General features: G+C 42.2%; 2 protein-coding genes and 2 long non-coding RNA genes across 5 annotated transcripts; 3 read left to right on the plus strand and 1 right to left on the minus strand.

Annotated features, from left to right (window-relative positions):
* Nucleotides 1-1,933: 1,933 nt before the first annotated feature.
* On the minus strand, nt 1,934-11,839 carry LOC144035426 (uncharacterized). The gene is made up of 3 exons (XR_013288437.1): nt 11,473-11,839; nt 9,516-9,619; nt 1,934-2,012 (listed from the first exon to the last, which is right to left on the minus strand). It is a non-coding gene; the product is annotated as an uncharacterized LOC144035426 (long non-coding RNA).
* LOC144035423 (uncharacterized) lies at nt 2,325-10,701 on the plus strand. Its single transcript, XM_077545097.1, has 6 exons — nt 2,325-2,610; nt 5,509-6,989; nt 7,292-7,399; nt 9,078-9,190; nt 9,314-9,419; nt 9,537-10,701. Coding segments are annotated over exons 1-6 (1,983 nt in total). The 5' UTR covers nt 2,325-2,609; the 3' UTR covers nt 9,711-10,701.
* On the plus strand, nt 10,903-14,085 carry tmem179ba (transmembrane protein 179Ba). Of its 2 annotated transcripts, none has more exons than XM_077545098.1 (6): nt 10,903-11,135; nt 11,780-11,953; nt 12,546-12,742; nt 12,818-12,964; nt 13,039-13,117; nt 13,204-14,085. In XM_077545098.1, exons 1-6 carry the CDS (start codon nt 11,076-11,078, stop codon nt 13,393-13,395), a joined length of 849 nt encoding a protein of 282 aa, XP_077401224.1. In that variant the 5' UTR covers nt 10,903-11,075; the 3' UTR covers nt 13,396-14,085. The 2 variants fall into 2 exon arrangements, with proteins under 2 accessions (XP_077401224.1, XP_077401225.1); XM_077545099.1 differs by having other exon boundaries at nt 11,830-11,953.
* Nucleotides 14,086-15,078: 993 nt separating this feature from the next.
* On the plus strand, nt 15,079-16,316 carry LOC144035550 (uncharacterized). The gene is made up of 2 exons (XR_013288459.1): nt 15,079-15,388; nt 16,034-16,316. It is a non-coding gene; the product is annotated as an uncharacterized LOC144035550 (long non-coding RNA).
* The last annotated feature ends 376 nt before the right edge of the window (nt 16,317-16,692 follow it).

Consider the following 16,692-nt stretch of genomic DNA (forward strand, 5'->3'; position numbering starts at 1 on the left):
AAATGTGTGCGTCAATTTTGAGCAAAAGGAAGAAAAAAAAAAGAGCTGTTATGTGGCAGTTTGTCCGATCCTAAAACTCTTTAAAAAAAGAAAAAAGAAGTTCATTTCCACTCCCAGTTTAAGTTTACTGTGAAAAAAATAATAATAAATTGTGCAATTAAGTCATTCACTGCCATTGACGGCTTTAGACGTCAAAAATTAATTTGAACTATTTCTATTAGTTTAACATTTTTTCCCACTTTTGTTAAGAGTATGAAAACCTAGAGAAAAAAAGTCATGCGATTAATTCCGAAAAAATAATTGCATGACGCCCCTCATTTTTTAATAATCTTTTCTTTTAAAAAAAAACCCCAAAGAAATTTAATTAATTTCTTATTTTTAATAACCTTTTCTTTTTTTCCATTTTTTTTTAAAAGAAGAGATTATTAAAAATTAGGGGTGTCAGGCGATTAATTTTTTTAAAATCATTATTAATCGCATGACTTCACTAGTTAACTCACAATTAATCACACATTTTATATTTGTTCTTAATGTACAATTAAAAAAAAACCTAGGTTTTCAGAGCGAGCCAAAATTCATTCACTGCCATTAACGGCTATTGATGTCCAAAATTAATTTGAACTATTTCTATTAGTTTAAAAAAAAAATCCCCACTTTTGTTAACAAGAGTGTGAAAACCTTTTTTTTTTTTATTGTACATTTAGAACAGATAAAATTTGTGATTAATCACAAATAAAATATTAATAATCGCCTGATGCCCCAATTAAGAAGAAAAGAAAAGATTATTAAAAATTAGGGGCGTCAGACAATTACATTTTTTAATTGTAATTAATTGCATGACTTTAATAGTTAACTCACGGATTAATCACAAATTTTATATCTGTTCTAAATGTACAATAAAAAAAAAAGGTTTTCACACTCTTGTTAACAAAAGTGGGAAAAATTTTAAACTAATAGAAATAGTTCAAATGAATTTTTGACGTCTATAGCCGTCAACGGCAGTGAATGAGTTAATATGACAATCCCCTTCATTTCAATGGGGAATATTGAGTGTTTTTATCATGAGGCACTACAGTAAATTACTTTGGCTTTTTCTGCGGCCACGCACTTTTAATGTATGCCGTTGGCCTCCCTTCATGCGTACGCTTGGACAGAAGCGCAAGAAACCGGTCAATAAAGTCAACGCGTGGTATTTGGCCACATGAAAGTAATGTGAGCTAACGTGAGGGGCTCAGCTGCAGAGGCGAGGTGGTTTGCCCATGTGCACACGTGAGTGTGTGCGCGCCATCATGCATGTAACAAAGTCCAGGTAGGCAGCAGCCACAGACGCACACGTTGTGGAGTACTTTTAGAAAATGTATGAAAAGCCAGCTTTATGCTCTCTTCTTGCCATTTCCTGACACCCCCCCCCCCCCCCATGTTTCCATCAAGCCCATCACATTGCCCTGCTAGCAAATCAATGCACATACACTTTATGCCATCTATTGATCCCTTTTTATGCTCAAACACGCACCCACTTTACAAATTGATGTTATACTGTATCTCTCACTCTGGGGGATGCTGTATTTATAAGCTGACACTAAAAGTGGCTGCATGTGTGCAATGGATGGATGAGAAGGGATAGTGTTTGAGTAGTTTACATAATATGAGACCTGAGAGAAATGACGCACCATTTAAAGCTTCAGGCTGCACTTTTCCGTCAGCCATTTGCGCTTTTTAGGGGACTCTTTTTTAGCCATCAATTGCATTCTCGCGCGCACACTGCGCGCTCCTTTGTTATTTAGATCAGATGCAGCCATCATTGACCTTGTTATCTCCTGCCATCCTCCCTCTGCGTGTTTTTTTTTTTTTTTTTACATTACTCCTATTAATATTAATTGACTGCCTGCTTTCCAAGCGCCCCCCCCCCCCCCCCCGGAAACCTCATAAACTCACCCTCATCTGTAGCTGCGTCCATCTTTTGTTCGCCAGCCTTGGTTCCATGACAACTGAGGGCTTTTTCAGTGAGTTGCCTAACAGAAGCAGAGGGGGGAAGACAATAAACAGGAGGCACTAATGTGAAGGGCAGTGATGACAACATTAATCAGTGGGGGAGAGATAATAATGTCATTTTTGGGCAACTTCCTGTACTTTTAAGTCAATTATAAGAGTGGAATCTGCACCGCATTCTAGTATGCATACTTCTACTTAAGTGTTGCCACATCTGCCTACGCTAATTTACATATAGTGAGGCCAACATGGGCGGGGCCCGATTCGTCAAGTGGACATCAGCATCATCAGCATCATCATCATCATCAGCAGCAGCAGCATTGGAGCATGATGACACACGGTGCCAGCCGGGTACAGATTGTGTTGGTGAGGGACGGGAAGAAGTGGATCACTAGTGGGGGCGGTTGAATAATACAAAACAACACGGCCGGAGAGCTGTGGACTCACATGTCCGAGCCTCCCCCCCTCCTTCTCTCTCGCTCTCTAACACCACCACCACCACCACCACAATCACCGCGGGTGCCAGCTGAGGACAGTCGACGGCGGAAGAGCGCACATCAGCGGACACCTGAGCGGAAAAAAAACCTCGGCGAGAGCCCGCCGCAGCTCTCCTGACTGAGAGTAAGTGTTTTATGTCATTATAGTTTATTTATGTTTTTAAAAAATCTTGCTTTTTTTTTTATTATTATTACTTTTTCACAATGCGACATCATCTGTCCAACTGCTAATTAGCCAGCACACACACGCACACACACACACACAGACACACACACACACACACACACACACACACACACACACACACACACACACACACGTGTCAGTATTCCACATACAGATGTTGCCAAGTGGTTTTTTTTATTTTTTTATTATGATGGCAGATTTAAAGAATTTGAATGTTTACACACACAAAAATGCTAACTTTGAAAATAAAGTAAAATAGAGTTGTGCGTACATAAGGATGTCAAGTATTTTGTTTGAAATTTCCCAAGCATGCATGGTGAATAATAACACCCCCCCCCCCCCCCCCCCCGCCCCGCTTATGTCTAATCTAGTGCAACATGGCTTTCATGTCCATTGCTCAGTGTTAATATTTTGGCCAGCTTTTGCGGCTGGCTTTAAAAAAGCTAATCTGGCCGGCGCATATAAGCGCATTGGCCTGCCTGCCATCTGGGCGGTGTTATAGCAGGGAAGAGAGGGCATTTGAATAATTGATATTTAGCTATTTATAGGGGGATTATTCTCTTAGTGTTTCACCAGGGGACCCTACATGCTCACTATCCATCCGTCCGTCCGTCCGTCCATCGTGTGCGGTGAGTGTATCCATCTGAAGTGGATTAAGGGTGTTATCAAAGCTAAGTCGGACTATACTGATCACACACACACACACACACACACACACACACACACACGATCGCATACACACGTACGTGGTGTTCGGAGTCCATCTCCCTCCCAGAGGACCATTGACCATTGTTAGCCCTCTCACAAGCCTCTCATGCTTCACTACTGTGTGAATCATCCTCTGCGTGTGTGTGTGTGTGTGTGTGTGTGTGTGTGTGTGTGTGTGTGTGATAGTAAACACTCTGATCAAACAGTGCTTAACAAGCTGCCTGAACTGATAAGAGGGAGAGGAGGGGATTGCGGGGGGGGGGGGGGGGGGTACAGAGGAAGGAAGGAGGGGACATTTGGCGATGATGAGAAGAAGAGTGAAATGTCACATTTGAACATGTACCTGACTATTCTCCGCATACTGTAGGAAAGTAGTGGACTCCACACTTAAATATTCTTCAAAAATAGAGGCTTCAAGCTGTTTATTGCCATGTTTACACTAAAGTTTAAATCCGCTATTTCGACGCCAAATAGCATCTATGTTGCGGTGTGCTATGACACAAGCCGGCAACACATGCAGACAGACAATATGCTCACAGACGTATGTTCTTTATCCTCTGCAAAGAGGGACTAACATTAGCGCTGTGCTACTGAGCTGAGAGGAGTTGAGACCCTTCGATGAGCAGTGTATGCGTCTGTGTGTGTTACACTGCCCCCTGGTGGCCAAAGTTGGCACGGGGGGAGTTGGGAACACCGCAAAGAGCAGTACGATGGCCATCCAATTCACGCAGTGTGACAAAAACGGTTGTTTTCATGTTATTAGATGCATTTAGGTTGTGATCAGCTCCAAATGAAGTATGTGGCAGTTGTGTACTGATGGTTTCTTTAACTCATTTGCTCCCAAAAAATGTATAAATGCGTTCTATTTTAAATGTTTGAAGTGTCCCAAAGATGTATTTATACGTTTTTTTGTAATAAAAAAAAAAAATGCTTGAGCATACAGAAGGATATGATGCAGCCCCCACGTTGCAAACAAGCTGATTTCCCCACAGTTCTAAACTGATTTGCGAATAATGATGAAACTTGAGCTACATTCTAATGCTAATTGCTGCATAACGGAAACTGACAGAAATATACTTTTTTTCCTGATGAAAAAAAAGACTCTAATCTTTCTTTTGGTAAGTTCCATGTTTTTATAGCAATAGAACACAATATTCTGTGGGCCTTGCAAAATCAGTCAAAATCCAGTAAAACAGCCCCGAGCGAAGGGGATTGCTTCAGCAAAAATGGCTGGGAGTGAATGAGTTAATGATGATGTCATTGGCCACTGAGATGAAGAATGATGGCATTTATTAGGAGTCTAACAGAAACCAGTTTGAACCAGAATACCTTTTTTTTTTTAGTTAAACGATGCAAGTGCATTGAACCGAATCGTTCCACTTTGAAATATACCATATGATCGATTCGAATTTTCATCTTGGACGGAAATAGCACATTTACAGTACTGACATGTTCATTGAAATGTATGAAGTGGGGGCTCGTCCGGGAGTTGAACAGTTTACTGTGCATTGTAGTTTACTTTGGACTAATTTTGGTTCCGTTTGCTTGTAATTTGGCCACTTTTGGGTGTTAAGTATTTTGTTTGTCATTGTTAGTTTAAAAAAATATATATATTAGTGAGGAATACTCAATAACACTTTTTACAGATCAATACCAATATGAGTACTAGGGGCGGAACAAAAACAGCTTTTTTTAAATTTATTTAAATTGTAAATGATGTACAGAATCAAACCAAACAGAATTGTTCCACTTTAAATATATTGACAAATGTATCAAATGATTTTTCATCGGAGAGATATAAACTCATAGATGAAAATGGCACATTAACGGTATCGACAAGTTGATTCAAATGTATGTAGAATGACAACAAAAAAGTATTTATGTAATACCCTGTGGAACGGAGCCGCACCATATCGAATTGCATCGTAATATCCCTGAGTTGAACCGAATCAAATCGGACCAATTGCACAAGTTGAACCGTCTTTGAATCGTTTTGCGCCCCACCTATAAAAAAAAACGTATTAAATTGTCTCTTGTGGAGAGATTCAAACCCGTAGCACTTAGTCAAACACAGTTCGCCCCGAAAACCAAACAATCCTAATTTATGCCCTTAAACTCTTCCCCCAGTGATGGATTCCCCCTCAGACCTCTTCGATGACTCCAATCTGCAAGTGCACCCGTTTGCGCCCCCACTCCTGTCGGCAGAAGTGCTCGGAGGGCTTGCGGGTGGAGGTCGGCCCCCCCCGACCGCCTTCAGGCCCCTCGGCTTTCCCCTCATCCAGCAACACCTCAGCCAGTCCTGCGGAACCCCACGCAGCGTTCGAAACTCGCACCTGGCGGAGGAAAGAAACACGGAGCGAGAAGGCCAGGAGTCGTCGTCGACCGACGACGAGGCTAAGAAGCGAGCGGGCGCCCGCTGGAGCCAGGACTTGGCGAGGGTGAAAAGGATGAAGCTGGAAGAGGGCGGTGCGAGACGTGGCGGGGGAAGGAGGGAGCTGAGGAGGAGGAGGAGAGCGGAGCTGAAGGAGCAGCTGGAGGAGGCCCGGGAAAGACTCCAAGCCCTGCAGGAGAAAGTACTGAGGGCCTTTGGCGAGAGCAATACGGATGAAGAGGAGGTGAAAAGGAGTGGAAATGGAGGTGAGGTGGAGGATGAGGACGTAGCTGAGAGGATGTTTGACGAAGAGGAGGACCTCGATGGAGCTGCTCTGGAAAACGAGCCCCTCTCTCTCATTGCCCCTTTTTATAGCTTCAAACAAAGAGAAGAGAAGCAAAAAGACGGCGCCAGGACGGGACGAGGAGAAAGTATGATGGAGGGAGTGGGCCTGTGGTTGGACTGGGACGGAGAGATAAAAGACGAAGACGAGGAAGGGGGGCACAAGTTCGCCCAGGCGTTGAAGCTGGAGCTGGGCAGCGCCGTGGCCAGAGTCATCGACCGCGTCCTGCGTATGTACACCGAAACATCCTGCCCCGAAGCTGGCGAGGGCGACAATGAGGTGAGAGGAAGAGTGGAGGGAGAGTTCAGAGGTCAGGATGAGAGGCCAGGAGGGAATGATGAAGAGAGCGAAAGACAGCGGCAAACTATGCGCAACCTGCCTCCTCAGGGCGCCCAGACCACAGATCTGGCCTTGCCATTGGTGGCCCAGAAGTCACCTGACCTCCAGAAGGCACGCCCCCTCCTTGGCCCGCCTCCACCGAGTCACCCCAACCTCCCTCTGCATCTCCCTCGACCTCCCCTTCTTTTAGCGCCGGCGGCGCAATCCAAGGACCCCTCCTGTGGCCACCCACCCTCATCTTCCTCTTCATCCTCCTCTTCCTCATCCTTCCCGGCCCCTCCGCTGGCCTTGCCGCTGCTCCACTACTCCATGCAGCAGCTCTTCTCGCGCTCGCTCCACCACCCGCAGATGCCGCATCTTCCCCCGTCGTCCCGCAAGGATTTCCTCAACTCCGACCCCTTTCTGGAGTTCCCCACGCACCCCTCCTTCCCACCGATGCCCCTGCTCGGTCACCTGGGACCCTCCCTCGTGCGCCACGGCGGCCGAGAGAGGGAGAGGGGAGTGAGGGCGGGGGGGATGATGGACGGAGGGGAGCTTTACCTGGGCACAGGGGGGATATCCTTTTGTCGAGCACAATGCGGCATGATTATCTTTGAAAAGCGCATGGCAACATGCAACTATCATTGTGATGTCATCGAGGGCTAGCGCTCACGCCCCTTGAGGATGGCGATGACATCTGATTGGTTAAAGAAACAGTCCCGTTGTTGACACACTTTGTTTCATAGGCCAGCGCTACTGATTCTGAACACGCCGGGCAGATTACGGAGATTGGCATGGCAACAGATAGTCAAAGCGGATTGTAAAAAAAATTCGGATTGAATTCAACAGCATATCTCCTTAACCGGCCTCGTGTATACGCCCAGGAGGGCTTGTCTCCTTGCCACCTGAAGAAAGCCAAACTCTTGTTCTTCTACGCTCGCTATCCCAGCTCCAACACACTCAAGACATACTTCCCTGATGTTAAGGTGTGTGCGCATGCAGAAGTTTATTTCGTGTTCATCTCAGCTGGCAGCAGTACTCCACACTCTGTACTTCAATAGAAAAGGCTTGCCAGTGTGGTTGCTTTAGAGTGCCTCGTTGTCTGCTGTGAGTGTGTGCATGTCACGGAGAGAAGCCGGAAAAGGAAGGTTCTTTCTTTTTTTTTTTCTTCTTTTTTTTTAAGACTCACATGCGAACCAGCGTGTGGACAGGGCTTCGGACTGGCGTGGTCGCTTTAGAGTGCCTCGTTGTTGCGACGTGAAAAGCCCCCCCCCCAACGACTCTGTGGGATATATTCCAGCTTTACAGTACAGGGAGTCCTCCAGTTACGTCGTTTCGACTTTACGGCGCCCGTGCCTCGTCCGTACCACCTTCTTTTAAAAATTAATTTGCCGCAGTAATCACGCCATTTTAAAGTTATTTGAAGTTGTGTTGTTGTTACCTCCAGCAACGGACGTCCATCAGCAGGTCGGCTCGCCATCGGGCATGTCACATTTCCGTGTTTAAGTTTGAATTAGCTCCGCTCTGCCGTACGTCAGTGCGGAAACACGAAATATTGTTTCCGGCTCTTCTAGGTCGCTTTTTTTTTTTTAATTACTGTACAGAGTATTTTCATGTAAATATCGACTTTAACGGGGAAATACGACTTAAGTGGAAATTTGGGTTACATCTGTAGCGTAGGAACGGGACTCCACCGTAACTTGAGGACTCCCTGCATATTCTTGCGGCTCATACATGTAGTAATGTGAAGGCACAAAAAAAAAAAGCACGTAAAGAAAATATGCTAAACAAAGTAGCATCCGTTTTCCACGTCGTGGACTTTTAAGTGGAAGTCAACCTTAAACATTTCTTGACAATAATACTGTATGTCATATGTGACCTCACTAGTCTGAACATGACATTCTGATTAATATTACATTTGTAGAATATGAGTTATGAAGCAAAATCCAGCCGTTTTTATTTATCTCGGGGGGGCGGCCATTTTGTCACCTGCTGCCGACTGAAGATGACAGCACAGTTGCTCAGGGCTCAGGCAACAACCAATCAGAGCTCACCTGTTTCCTGAAGATAGACTGTGATTAGTTGTTACTTAGGCAAAATTGATGTCATCTTCAGTCGACAGCAGATGGCAAAATGGCCGCTCACTGAGATGGGTAAAAATAGCTGCATTTTGCTTCATAACTCATATTCCAAAATTGTAATATTAATCAGAATGTCATGATTAGACTAGTGGGGCTGCATATAACGTATTATTGTCAAAAAAAAAAGTTTATGGGTTGACTTCTTTGACTGCCAGACGTTTTCAGAAAAGGGATGCCGTGGGTGCCAGCCGATTTAAGCATTTTTGACTGATCTTTCAAGGTCCACAGAAAATTATGTGTTTGGACTATGGAAACACACATACTACCAAATGAAAGATTGGACTCTCATCTTTCATCAGAAAAAAAAGTTTGTTTCTACCTTATTCCGTTTTTCAGTAATCAACAATAGAAAATGGTTAGTTTCACCTCTGTTTTGAAAAAAACGTCTTTTAACGTCTTTGGCACTCCATAGGATTTTACGAAACGTTATTTAACGTTTTTGGCAGTCAAAGTTAAGTGCAGTAATCAAGTATTCGTACTCGGTTATTCCCTACCACTGATGTTTCTGTGTTTGTCCGTCCAGTTTAACCGTTGCGTGACCTCCCAGATGATTAAATGGTTCAGCAACTTCCGAGAGTTCTTCTATATCCAGATGGAGCGCTTTGCGAGGCAGGCTGTCCGCGAGGCTCTCACTCGGTTGGTTTGCATTTTTTTTTTTTTTAATTGTGTACTGTTATTATGATATATCGACCAAAAGGGGAAATGTCATAATGCATTGAAATGATTATTTTGGGGTATGTGTGTGTGTGTGTGACCCAGGGATGGTACACCGCGCCTGTGTAGAGAGAGTCAGCTGCGAGTGGGCCGGGATACAGAACTTTATCGCATCCTCAACATGCACTACAATAAAAGTAACATCTACCAGGTAAATCGTTGACTTAAATGCTCATATGTTTTGGGAAGGTTAAGTCGCTCATGTTTCTAAATGGGATGGAGAGCAAATCAGGATTATTTAATTTACTTTTTTTCTTGCTGTTTCCAGGTCCCGGAGAGGTTTATAGAAGTGTCCGAGGTGGCCTTGAGGGAGTTTCACTCAGCCATTTGGACGGGCAAAGACAGCGACCCCTGCTGGAAGAAAGGAATATATAAAATCATCTGTAAGCTTGACAGTAGCGTACCAGATGCCTTCAGACTGCCTGGTTGTCCAGTCGGCTAATTATAATCTTTTTCTTTTCTTTTTTAAATACAGTGGTGCCTTGAGGTAAAAGTAACTCTCCTTTTGAGTTATTTCAAGAAATTAGCAAACTCACTTCACAACAAGCATTAGCTTGGCACGAGTGAATGATTTTTAAATATAACAATTCTCACAGGCATATTAAAGCAGCTTACTTAGGAGTCGTGACCGTCTTCATGTAAGCCTGTATTATGTTTTTGTAAAGTATAATATTTTGTAATGTATTTGTTGTTGTTTAATGGAAAAGCTGGAGATGATTAATGGCATTTCAATTCATTTCAAAGGGAAAAAATGATTTCACTGTTTCCGATCCGTGGTCATGAACCAAATTAAACTCGTATCTCAAGGCACCATTCGTAACACGATATGACCAACATACATGCATGTATAAATTAAACGTGTTCATTCAGACTCATAAGGTGAGTTTCAACTTGATGTTTAAAACCTTACAGGTTTAAGACATGCTGTTTACAATATTTTAGTCCAGTTTCTGTTTTAAATTTAAAGTCTTTTTTTTTTGTATCTTTGTATGTATTGCAAGACATTTAGAAATGATTGAAGGAATATGAGGCCTGTTCACTGGAACAATATATTTAAAAAGGTGTAAAATGACACATGAACTACTTAAATGGGTTCAGTCTGCAGCTATTTGCATTGTGGCTCCTCAATTTGTTTTTGTGAGACTTTATTTGTGACGTATCTTCAAGTGCATGTTTGCAATATATATATATATATATATATATATATATATATATATGCGTTTTGAATTGTAACCTTTTGCTTTATATTCCAAATGTACAGTGAGCGTATTCTTAAAAATCCGTGCCTCATTCAAACACATGTAAAATTGGATGTTTAAAAGGAGCATTGAATTAAAAACAAATGTCAGGGGATTTAGTGTGTCAGATATTTTACTATGCTTTTCGACACTTGCATGCAAAATGTTATAATAAAAATGAAAAATCATACAGTGTTACACAGCAGATCCATTCGAAGCATTACTAAAACCATGAGCTTCCTTTGTAAATTTGTACATGAAATATAAAGGACTGGTGCATGACAAAGTGCCAAAGCTAAAAATGCAATGAAGGAGCAAATTCCCAGGTTGGCACATGACAGCACTTGTTTGAAATACGACACCTTGGCATAACTTTACCCCAATTCTCACCACTGTTTGTCCACTTTATCGCGACGTTTGAGAGCAGTATGTGACCCAAAGCTAATCTCTGTGTATGGCAACCAGTGTTCAAGTGTCGAGCAGTTAGTGTGACCAATTGTTCACATTTTCACACATTTGTGCCGCGGATGAGAAAGAAGGGAGAGTCAGAGAGAGGTTTTTCTCAGTAGATGACCAACATAGGAGTGAAGTCCAGCCAACTAACAACTGGAAGAGGACATTCAATCAAGGTCAGTGCACGCTTTTTTTAAGGCATCGAGTATTTGAAGTAGTTGCTCTGACTGTTTATTTTTTAAAACTCTTGTTCAGTCACCTGAAATAGCCATGACCCTAGGGAGGATAAATGGTGGGGAAAAAATTGACGGATGAAAATTAATTTTGTTTTGCTGCCTAACTAATCTAAACTAATCTTGTGTTGTTTGGAGGGGGAAATTTATGCATTTTGGCGGTTAAGTTACTTTGCAGTGCAAGTGGCAAAATTTGTTGCTAATGTTCTTTTTGGGACAAAGTTACAAATTTTGAAGCTACAGTTCCACACAAAATGTCTGTTGTAGTACCACGACTGACCTGTGAGAGGAAGACTTCGGAGCAGGGGCTTCCAGACTTGACGGAAGAAGCTAGGCTAATATTTAGCTTAAGGTGGTAAACGAAAAGAAAATTGTGGTTGTAAACCGCTTCCCTTCTCATTGGCTGTGCTCGGGATAATTCACCAATTATTTACTTTTTAACATTGCCCAGGAGGGACGAACAAAAACAAACAAACAAACAAAAAAATCAAACATTATTCGGGCGCACGGTCAATTACGTCATTGCTGTCGCATAATTCGACGCACTTGGTACGAGCGAACACTTCCGTTTGGCTTTTATTTTGAAGACGCTCGCTGGATGTTTCCTACCTCAATCACGCTGCTCTAAACGCCACAGAGGAGGAGAATCTGTCTGTTGGGTGATGATGGAGCTCACCGGGCTGTTGCTGCTGGAGCTGGTGTTGTACGCCAGCTGCTTCGTCTGCGGGATTGTCACCGCCGCGTCCCTCACCATCGTCCAGGTGACTTCACACACTGCTCAACACACCGTTTACAACTTTTAATTATGCTTCGTCAGCATCCTCTTCCGGGTAGAAGTTGCCTCGTTAGAAAGTTGTGAGACAAGCCCACCCAAACCATTCACGGTATCGGTAATATTTCTCTCACCGCTGCATGTTTACTTTTGAAATAAACTGCCTTCTCAGTTTGTGTGTCATAACAACCGTCATGGGTTCAGATGCAGTCATGTGACCACATGCAGGGTCCTCGTGCCCCATTATACTGGACCGTGCAACGTCCCACCAGCACGAAACATGCACATACCGCTGTTTCTCTGCATCTAATTCAATTACTGGCCTGCAAAAGCGGCAAAAAAATCGAAACAGATCTCATTTGTAATAATAATAATAACCTTATTTTACGTACCACCTTTGAAAACGCAAGTGCTTTGATAAACGTCATAACACGTAGCATATATATATATATATATATATATATGTGTGTATTTTTTTAAGATAAGATAATAAAAAAATAGATAAATACATAAGAGAAACACCTTTACAATTGAGGTTATAAATGTAGGTCAGTGTTTTAATAAACATCAATCTCTTCCAGGGTAATTTTGGAGGCCTGTGCATGCTTTACGGAGTTGTGAGCTACAACGCAACAGAAAGTGCTCTTGGGGTTCAGGTGTCCAGCTCGGCCTCCTTGTGCTACTTTTTGTCGGCTGTATCTGTAACGGTGGCTGTGCTGTGCTTTTCGCTGTCCCTGTACTGGTTGTACAACATCTGCATCGATGGTGAAAGTGGCAGGTAATAAATAAATAAATAAACTTGTGCACACAAGAACTGTGATATAGTGAAAAACACTGTCCACATTTCTGTTAGCCAACGCAGGGAGCGCGCTTGGATGAACGTGGCGTTGGTCGTGTGCGGCGTCTTCCTCTTCTTCTTGCTCATCTCGGGCTGCATGCTCAAGATCGGACGAGATACGCTTTGCAATTCTGTGACGGCCAGCGTTCCCAACATCACCAGGTAGTCTGCATGCTCACATTTTTGCCTAAGGATATTCCAGATTCATGATATATTTACATTGGATGCATATGAAGCTGCGAGGAAGCCCAGACAAAGAAATGGGCCAGTCCAATCAAAGGAGACAATTTCTACAGTGGCCTTCGAAAGGCAGAGGTCAGCATTCTAATCACTCACTGTTATTGTAATCACATAATGGCTACCTGCCAATCACCTGTCCACTTGTCCACTTCCTCTTACAGACGGCCGTGTGGGTCAACTTCTTCTTCTGGCTCCTCATCGGCGTGCTGGTCATCATTCAGAGGCGCCGGAGCTCGGGGGCAAAGGTGCTCACTGGGGGTCTGGACGGGCCGACCGGCGGGCTTTTCAGTGACCCAGGGGTGACGGCTGCTGAGACGGAGCCCTTTTTCAACCACCCTGCAAGGCCCCAGTGAGGCGACGGCGGTGAAGCCGCACACTCTTTTTTTTTGTACTGAATTTGTTTGTTTGCACTTGAACCCATATATATTGGCTGCATAAGTGTTATAGTGTTATATTATATGTATTTAACTCATTCACTGCCATTGACGGCTATAGATGTAAAAAAATTCATTTGAGCTATTTCTATTAGTTTAACATTTTCCCCCACTTTTGTTAACAAAAGTATGAAAACCTAGAATTTTTTTTTGTATTAGAACAGATATAAAATTTGTGGTTAATTGTGAGTTAACTAGGGAAGTCATGCGATTAATTACGTTTAAAAATTGTAATCGCCAACACCCCTAATTTTTAATAATATTATCTTAAAAAAAAACATTATTGAAAATATATAATTTTTTTAAAATTAAATAATTAATCGCATGGCTTCACTAGTTAACTCACGATTAATCACAAATTTTATATCTGTTCTAAATGTACAAAAAAAATCTAGGTTTTCATACTCTAGTTAACAAGAATGGAAAAAATTTTAAACTCATAAAAATAGTTAAAATTAATTTTTGACATCTATAGCTGTCAATGGCAGTGAATGAGTTAATGAGATAATGAGTTTGGCAAGTGATGTTTAAACATAATCACTGTAAAATTTAAAATTTACATCCTTTTGACTTTGTTTTATTGTTACATTTAATAAAGTCTCCACTCAACGCATTCGTTTATTTGGACCGAAAACAATGTTTTGGGCCTGAAGAATAGTGACATTGTCTCCCTCTGTTGGTCAAAACGAAAACTGCAGTTAAGTGGTATTGTGTGAGTGCAGTCTGGTCGTTGCTGGTTTGAAAATAATTCATGTTAACTGTTCGAGCACAACAAAATGTAAATAGCAGGGAATTCATTTTGATGAATACTATAACGACATAGGGCCAGGTAAATAATACAATTAAAATATAAGTGGTTCACGAGATGAGTCAACACTAAATAATTTTGCAAAATTTGAGTGCATTCTAAGACCATTTTCACTCTTAGATTTATTTTTATTTTTTTTACCCGTTGAGCGCAAACGAGATAATTGTGGCAATGGTGGTATTGACACAACTCACTTTGCAAGCAGCAGTTTGTCAGGTAGTAAATATTAATCAAAGAGGCTCCAAGTTATTTACCAATGCCACCCTGATTTGAAGTTTACTGTCAAGCAAAAACAAAAGAATTGTGTAATGTGTATAAAAAAAAAAGAAGTAATATAGCTTTTAGTCTGCTAGCCTAATGCTAATGCTAGCACATCATTGGAAACCATAGGAATGGCTAATTATTAGCATCCATGTGGCGGTGCTATAACCCTTTAAACAACCGAGAGTTGCACAAACATGCGGCAACACAGGAAGACTAACAATGTAACAGTACTCAGTCATATATTCTCTATTCTCTGTGATGAACAACAACTCATATTACTGCTGAGTTGTGACATCACATTGTCTCTAGTTGGCTGAGGCTCACATACCAGAATGAGCACAATGTGCAATGGAATGGATTGAGAAAGTGTGAGAGGTTGAACAAATTGCAAAAACAAAACAAAAATGGAAACATCTTGTCCAAAATGGAGGTTTTTGTTGAATCAGCATTCTAAGTGTCATCATGAAGTGGAGCCGCAGTTCCAGATCAATGGAAATAGACTTAATAAGCTTACAGCTGCCATCTCGCGGCTCCCTTTCGCTCTCTTTTAAGTGTCTAATCTCTTGGGATTAACAGACTGCGCTTGAGCTCAGAGGTGAAACATACTCACTCGACGTTGACAGGAAGACGCCATGGGCCGAGATGCGGGGAGATGTTCTTCCACGGCCTGAAGAAAAGCTGCACATTTGAGCTACGTTCGTTATTCAAATACAGCCACGGAATTTCTATAGGAGTAGACCAAAGAAAAGAAGCACTCTGGAGCAGACAGAGGAACATCTGGAAGTTGAGTCTGAAAAGACAAGCACGAGGCTTGTTATAGATCTGACTCTGGAATCCATGGTAAGCTAACTATGCATTAAATATTTAAGTGTTATGTTTGAATTATTTTTCATTACATGTATGCGAACTATCAAAATGTACAATACAGAGTATCAAATACAACAAACGTGCTTAAAAAAGAAGAAGATGAAGTCCAGCATGTCTACCAGAAAGTAGGATCGGTTTACACAACAGCATGTCTACGATCGCTAATTTTTTTTTAGCTAATTTCAGACAGCCTACCACCGCTCATTAGCACATATTGTCAAACCCCCATAACTTTATTAAACAAACTAACTAAATACACACGTAATAGGCACATTCAACGCACAGATTGGCTAAAATGAGCCAACAGCTGACACCCACGTCACTTACCAGACTAAGCACCGCCTTTTCAAAGCCACACACATTCAAAGTTATAGAAATACAGTGTACATTTTAAGGATGGCGACCCTAAGAGGACGAACTCATACCTACACATGCGTACTATGCATTGGTTTTGTTTGATATGGCAAAAATATATTTCTGATGACTTGAATGGCTGTTTCGGAACGCAATTCTGTTCAGGCACTTTTCAGACGAAAACTTTCGATTGTACAATTTTGCCATGAGAGACACGATCTGGACCATCACCTTGACGTTTGAACCATAATCCCTCTTTACCAGGAGATGTCTCAAAACCAGTTTGACTCTCTGACGGTGAGCGTGGAGTCGCTGCTGCGCGACGCCAAGCGCATGCAGACGCAGTGCCGCGAGCGTAGCGAGCAACTGTCGCTGGCCGCCACGCAGCTGCGGGTTGAGTCGTCGGCGCTGCGGGAGCAGTGCGAGGCCTCGCAGCTGGACATGGCGCGCATACGGCGTCAGCTGGATGAGCTGATGGAGACCAAGTTGGCCTTCGAGGCCCGCGAGAGGCAAGCGCGCAAACTCAGCAAACAGCTTTGAAGACGAAAGAAATAAACACTTTTCAAAATGAAACTGACTCTCTGTGGTTCATTTTTTTTGTTGGAAAGAATGTGAATTATTATTAATATTGAGCACTTTGTTACAGCATGTTTTTTTTTAAATTTTTATTTTATTTTAAGAAATAGAGTTGAGTGTTGACTAATGTGGCTTCATCCGCACAGGGGCCTCGACGATGTCATCATTTTTCTTCTATCTGATTGGTTGGTCAGATATAAACTTGTAACAGCCAAATTCAACTATGACGACTTATGTAGCAATCTGCATACATTAATACAATTAATGATCAGCATTTATAGTTAAAACTGAAATGACGTACATATTTTATACCACTGATCTGAATATATGACTTGCTAGACGATAGG

The sequence above is a fragment of the Vanacampus margaritifer genome, chromosome 15 (assembly GCF_051991255.1).
Source record: "Vanacampus margaritifer isolate UIUO_Vmar chromosome 15, RoL_Vmar_1.0, whole genome shotgun sequence".
Classification (NCBI taxonomy): domain Eukaryota; kingdom Metazoa; phylum Chordata; class Actinopteri; order Syngnathiformes; family Syngnathidae; genus Vanacampus; species Vanacampus margaritifer.